This window comes from Myotis davidii, unplaced genomic scaffold (genome assembly GCF_000327345.1).
Source record: "Myotis davidii unplaced genomic scaffold, ASM32734v1 scaffold337, whole genome shotgun sequence".
Classification (NCBI taxonomy): domain Eukaryota; kingdom Metazoa; phylum Chordata; class Mammalia; order Chiroptera; family Vespertilionidae; genus Myotis; species Myotis davidii.
In genome coordinates this window covers 1,039,294-1,046,050 of record NW_006288250.1, presented here as the reverse complement: position 1 = coordinate 1,046,050, position 6,757 = coordinate 1,039,294, and the positions used below count along the sequence as shown (strand labels likewise).

At 38.1% G+C, this 6,757-nt stretch overlaps 1 protein-coding gene across 8 annotated transcripts in view; it reads left to right on the top strand.

Moving 5' to 3' along the window:
* Window positions 1-6,757, top strand: part of FUT8 (fucosyltransferase 8 (alpha (1,6) fucosyltransferase)) — a 256,928-nt gene that overhangs the window by 239,486 nt on the left and 10,685 nt on the right. For all 8 annotated transcript variants that reach the window (XM_006760081.2, XM_015561548.1, XM_015561550.1 and 5 more), the window contains 2 exons: window positions 1,365-1,611; window positions 6,104-6,280. In XM_006760081.2, the coding sequence (XP_006760144.1) occupies window positions 1,365-1,611; window positions 6,104-6,280 (424 nt within the window). The remainder of the gene's footprint in view (window positions 1-1,364; window positions 1,612-6,103; window positions 6,281-6,757) is intronic.

The following is a 6,757-nucleotide window of genomic DNA, read 5'->3' as shown; positions in this document are numbered from 1 at the left end:
TTTCCCCACACACTCTTAATTACAGTTTTCCATATAATGAAGTTGCCCAACTTTTTCTTAACTGGCACCCTAGGTGAATTGCCATACTGGTGGTAAATTTATTTATTGCCATTTTTTCTTGCAACAAATGTCATGTTTCAAGGGATTTGTTCTAAGAATTCTGAAATGAGTTTTACATATCAGAGAGAGAATACTAGCCAAACATTTTTAATTCTTCGTTATATCACTGACTTTCTAATAACCATACAGTTGGTTTGAGTGATTTCATTCCCAGATCATGTAATTTATTTTAAAACATTTTGCATAGTGCAGAAAAACAGAATTTGAGGACTGTATATTTATTCTGGTGAATACATTTTAAATGTATTATAGGTTTAGTCTCTACAAGCACATCCTTTAATGGTTTAGTGATTAACTGTGATTCTAATTCATTATACATAATGACAACATCTTAACTTGAGTTGTCTTATATGTTCAGGTTAATATTTTTTGTTAATGAAAGTTTAATTCAGTACATTTTATATTTATGAAATCTCTCTGCCTGGTATCTTTTTGTCTTCTAGTTATTACTATGTGATCTTTAATATGTAAATTAAACTTTAGGAATGCTGGCTATCACATTTTGGTTCTTCTCATTGCATTATAATATTGATAGAACAGTAATATTAATGACATGTAGAAGTTGGATTTTGAAACTAATCACCATCTATAAAAATTAGTATCTAATTGCTGTTGTAACTTTAAATCAATATCCAGGTAAACATAGATTCTATTATTGTCATAATCTAGAATATAATAGGCCTATTTTGGCCAAAGGAAAAAATGACTTTAGAATAATCTAAATTTTTTTCTTAAAAAGATATAGATCCTTGGCTTATAATTGTAATCTTTAGGTATCTTCAGAATCATTTGCTGTCATGAAAGTAGTGCAAGAGCCATTTGCTATAATGACAAGCTGCAAATTTTGAGAACACTTTATGTCTAATTTTAAAAAACACAACAACAATTACAAACAAACCGAACCCTGTGGCCGTGTCCACTGGCAATATGGTTTTTCTCTGATGGGATGCTTTGAGTTCTGGATACCATCCCTATCTGGTGTGGAGGTGTTGCTTTAGCAGCATATTATGGTAGAAAAGAAAAGCTATGGACTTGAGAGGCACACCAACCCCAATGTGAACTTGAGCTCTACCACTTTTGTACTAACAGGTTGGACAAATTACTTAACTTCCTTGGTAAAATGAAAATTATACTTCTCTAGGGATGCTATGAAGATGGAAGCACCCAAAGTGAGTTCTTGTTAAATGGCAGTAGTTGTATGAACAGTACAGTGTAGTGATGATGATGTTTTCATATTCTTTCAGGTGAAATAAAGGACAAAAATGTTCAGGTGGTGGAGCTCCCCATTGTGGACAGTCTTCATCCTCGTCCTCCGTATTTACCCCTGGCTGTACCAGAAGACCTTGCAGATCGACTTGTTCGAGTTCATGGTGACCCTGCAGTGTGGTGGGTGTCGCAGTTTGTCAAATACTTGATCCGCCCACAACCTTGGCTGGAAAAGGAGATAGAAGAGGCCACAAAGAAGCTTGGCTTCAAACATCCAGTTATCGGGTGAGAATCTGATTTGTTCCTCATAAAATGATATGGAGTAGCAGGTATATATATATATATATATACCTTTACCATATATTGTGAACTTTACAATCTATAGTTTAATTTTCATTGCTCCACTCAAAAACAGGTTCTAAAGTTCACCTGAGGCCCCAGGGAGATTCGTCTTCCTTTTTTTACTTAGAATGACTGAGTCATCGTACTTTGTCACCCTTGTTTTATTTATTTATTTGACAAATGTATTAGGCCCATATTTCTAAAAATGGCTGTTTCTCCTGGGGAAACCAGCAAGATGTCATTTTATTGGGAGTATTTTGGATATTATACATGATCATGTCGTACCCCAACAGGCCATGAGTTGAAACTGTCACATGTATAGCTTTCCGATTGCACCTTATTCTTAGGTTGTATTAATTGCCAGGGGTGATTATTTTGCTTTTTTGATGTTCTGTTTTCTTTTCTGTCTTGGAAGCTATTTTGAGAACAAGGATATCATTTGTACCGTAAGGTAATGCTAAAATTATTATTTAAAATGAATCTTGACCCACTTGGAAGTTACAATGTATATATGTATTCAGTCTTGTGCTTATGTTATGGGAGCTATATCAGGAAATCCTTGGAATAAGAAATATCCAAAAGAGCATTTGCTGACAAACATGTACTCCTATACATGCACATAAAAAGTTATGGGAAAGGAGCTTTCCTGGGTCCTGATGCCAGACTTCACACCATGGGAAATGTTTTTTGCACAACAGAAAGAATACTGGACTGAGAGTTAGGTGACATGGGGAATAGTCCTGACTTTTCTCTATTTCTGGGCCAAGTTACCTAATAGTAGTATTGGGTTTTGATTTTTCCATCTGTAAAACAGAGTACCTACTATACTTAAAATACCTGCCCTTAAAATGATGAATTTGATAATATTAGGATTAAAAGAGGATTTTGGTTCTGTGGGGGAAAAATGCACTGTAAAATATCACCTTTCAGAGAGACTAATACTGAAAATAGACTTGTAGACTAGCTATGGCATTCTGTTGCTTATGCTGTTTGTGATAAAATAAGCTATTGATTAATATTAATATACTAGAGGCCCGGTGCACAAAACTCATGCAGGGGGTTGGGGGTTGTCCCTCAGCCTAGCCTGCACCCTCTCCAATCCGGAACCCCTTGGGGGATGTCCGACTGCAAGAGGGATGACCGGCAGTCGGACATCCCTCTTTCAATCCAGGACCATTGGCTCCTAACCACTCACCTACCTGCTTGCCTAATCACCCCTAACCACTCTGCCTGCCTGCCTGCCTGATTGCCCCTACCCCCTTTGCCTGTTGGCCTGATTGCCCCTAACTGCCCTCCCCTGCTGGCCTGATTTCTCTAACCGCCCTCCCCTGCCAGCCTGATTGCCCCTAACCACCTCTGCCTTGGCCCCTGCCACTGTGGCTTTATCTGGAAGGAGGACCAGATGTCTGGTTGACCTGGTCTAATCAGCATATTACCCTTTTATTAGTATAGATTGCTGATTCACTCACTTATTTGCAAAACATGTATTGAGTACCTGCTACTGTGGGGGACAGAGATTAATGTTTTTCAAATGGCTCCTTCTGGTTTATTTTAGCCTGTGGGATAAGAGACTTATATAACTGACATTATATGGGTAGAACATGATAAATACCACAAGAGAAGTATTAAAGGACTTAAAAGAGGTCAGGGAAGGGAAACATACTTCCGTCTGGATCAGGAAAGGCTTCACAGCTGCAGTGTTTGAACTGGATCTTAAAGATGGAGAAAGATAACACTCTAATACTTAAATTACCAGAATACTTCCAACTGCATTACCTCATTGATCCTGTAACACAATCCTGTGAAGTGGGCAGAGGTAATTATTTCAAAGGTGAGGAAAGAAAGGAAAGAAAATCTCTGCCAAAAGTTCCAGAACCTTAACTTTGGCTATCCTATAGTTTTACATACCAGAAAGCAACCCTTATTAATTTTCCACAGACCATCCACCAAATGGAGAGTTGGCCAAGTGTAGAAAATTGAAGTAGCACAGACAACTAAGTTATTTGCAAGTGAGGTGGTATGCTGTAATGAGAGAGGAGTGCACTAGGATTTAGGAATCTGAGGTCCATCTAGCATCCACCACTAACAAATTTATGTGACTTTAGGTGACTGACTTGTTCATTATGGGCCTTCATTATTTGTCATTTGTTATAAACACTAGATTAGATGATATTTGTTTTTACTAACATAATACTAAACAGATTTTTGTGTCTACCTATCATTTATTCATTTTGTTTGTTGAATTGTGAATAAGTAGAAGAGCTTGATATCTAATAGTGAAAATCAGGTACACAAATAACTTTTACTTTTGTGAAGACTGGGTTGAAATGCCTTATGTTTTTTTTTTTCCAAATATATTTCTTTATTGAATTCAGAGAGGAAAGGAGAAAGGGAGGGAGATAGAAACATCAATGATGAGAGAGGATCATTGATTGGCTGCCTCCTGCTCGCCCCCTACTGGGGATCGAGCTTGAAACCCAGGCATGTGCCCTTGGCTGGGACCCATCAGTACGCAGGCTAATGCTCTGTCCACTGAGCCAAGCTGGCTAGGGCAAAATGCCTTATGTTATATGTGCTTACCAAAATGTCTTTAGAAGCATCAGTTTCCTTAACTGTCGGGTGAAAGAGTTAATTGAATGAACTGACTTCTGTCCTTCACAGGTCTAACTTTGTGATTCTTCTGTAAAGATTTCACTATGGTCCTCCATCAGAATACTGGTCCAGGCCTGATTTCAGGAGGACTGGGTGAACTGAGAAGACTGCTAGTGTGGTACTCTGCCACTGTCTGACACTCCGCTTCCTTTGATTCTTCTTTCTGTTACATCTCTCCTTTGTTTTTGTTTCTATTTTCATAACTCCCACCCCTCCTTCTTCCATTGTGTCTTAGTTTTCATATATATAGAAGTTACTGGCCCCTATTCCAAATGTTAAAGCTAAAGAGACCAGCTGGTGTGGTTTAATGGTTGAATGTGGACCTATGAGCCAGGAGATCATCTTTCAATCCCAGTCATGGCACATGCTCGGGTTGTGGGCTCAATTCCCAGTGGGGGCTGTATATAAGGCAGCGGATCAATGATTCTCTGTCATCATTGATGTTTCTATCTCTCCCTCTTCCTTTCTCTCTGAAATCAATAAAAATACATTTTTTTAAAAAAAAGCTAAAGAAGGTACAAGGTTAAATCAGTATCAAATAGTGTTTATTCTCATGAACATTTTCACTGAAATTTAATGGAATTGTTCTTTTTGTCCCTCTTCGTCTCTTTGGAGCATAGTGAACAATTTCAGTTGTCCGAGAGAAGCAGTGATTAAAAAGGATGTGGGAAGGAAAAGATGATAGAAGTGTTCATATAATAGTATTCACATCTGGACTATAGCCTGGAAGGCAAAGGAAAGAATAGCCATGAAGATGCCAGAGTAACTTCAATGAAATCAAACCCCCACCCAGATTCATAATAAAAGCTAGCCTCTGCTTGACCTAAAGGGAAACAAGTCTCCCCTTTTCCTTTTCCCACATGTGAATAGTGGTGTAATAACTTGGGGAGAGGAGGAATACAGAAAAGGCAAATTTCAGGAGAGTTGTAATTTATGAAAACAAGCTACGGTTACTATTGTTCTTATTTTCATTAAAATCGCTTTGAAAGCAGTAAGATGGTGAGAGAATACTGTGGAAGTCAATGCAGTCTTCAGTGCAGATGGTGTAAACCTCTGTATCCCTAATTTTATAATTTTGGAGCCTTTCTGAAATAGAACAGATAAGCTAGATCAGTATCTGCTTGTGTTTGATGGAGTGTGAAAGACAGAAAAAGGAAATTCATTATGCCTACAACAAAAGGGCTGGAACAGCTCCATGAACTTAAAAACAGTAAGGAGCCTTCAAAGGTTTGCCTGCTTTGACTGTGCCATAGGAACAATGCATGCAAGGTCTGTGTTTTCTTCAGGCGACTTTAAATTCTATAAGCTGGCAGTTACAGAGTGACCAACAGGGTAAAATGAAGAAAAAGAAAACTTGGCATGAAAATGTTACAGACAATACATTTAATGTTCTGTACGAATAATTGTTGTCATTTGTTGTCAAAAATCTTGTTATATCCAGTTTTTTCTGGAAGGCTAATTGGCATTTTGTTGCCTAGTCTGGAATACTAGGAATCTCCCACTTAGTCCTGATATGCCAATTACTTTCTCTATAAGAAAGCAGTCTTTAAAGACTTTACTTACTTTTTAAAATTCCCCTTGTATTATGTTAACATACAAATATATTTCAGATCTATGTGTTTGAATTTTTTAATATTTATTTTGGATGGCAAAAAATGAAAGGAAGACTGATTTAAATGTTCATAATGCCACCATGAATAGGGGTATAAAGTTGAGTTCCCTAAGAGCACCCAGTGGGTCAGAGTATTAGCAGCAGAATCTGACTTTGTCCCTCTGCCTCCAGAGTCCATGTCAGACGCACAGACAAGGTGGGAACAGAAGCTGCCTTCCATCCCATTGAGGAGTACATGGTGCACGTTGAAGAACATTTTCAGCTTCTCGCTCGCAGGATGCAAGTGGATAAAAAAAGAGTGTATTTGGCCACAGATGACCCTTCTTTATTAAAGGAGGCAAAAACAAAGTAAGTTAGATGAAGTAGTGATTCTAGAGTTGGGCTCTTTTCAGTTGAAAGGAATCCTTAATTCCCATGACTTGTGATTCTTGTGATACTATTACTGACTATTGGGGGTTTTAAATTCAACACTGCACTTGTGTAACTTGTTAATTTCATAAAAACAATTGTGAGGTGCCAACAAAGTTACATTTCATTCTGAAGCCTCTTTTCTTGGCTTGTAGGCAGCGTCATCTCTCTGTGAACTCACATGACTTCTTTGTGTGCTTAGAAGAAGCAGCAAACTTCCTGGTGTTTCTTCTTATAAAGGCACTAATTCCATTATGAGGATTCCACCCTAATGCCCTTATTTAACCCTAACTACCTCTCAAAGACCCTACCTCCAGATGCCGTCACACTGGAGGGTTATGGCTTAAACACGAATTCTGTCGGGAACACAAATATTCAGCCTATCACACTAACCAACCTTTACCAATAAAACACACA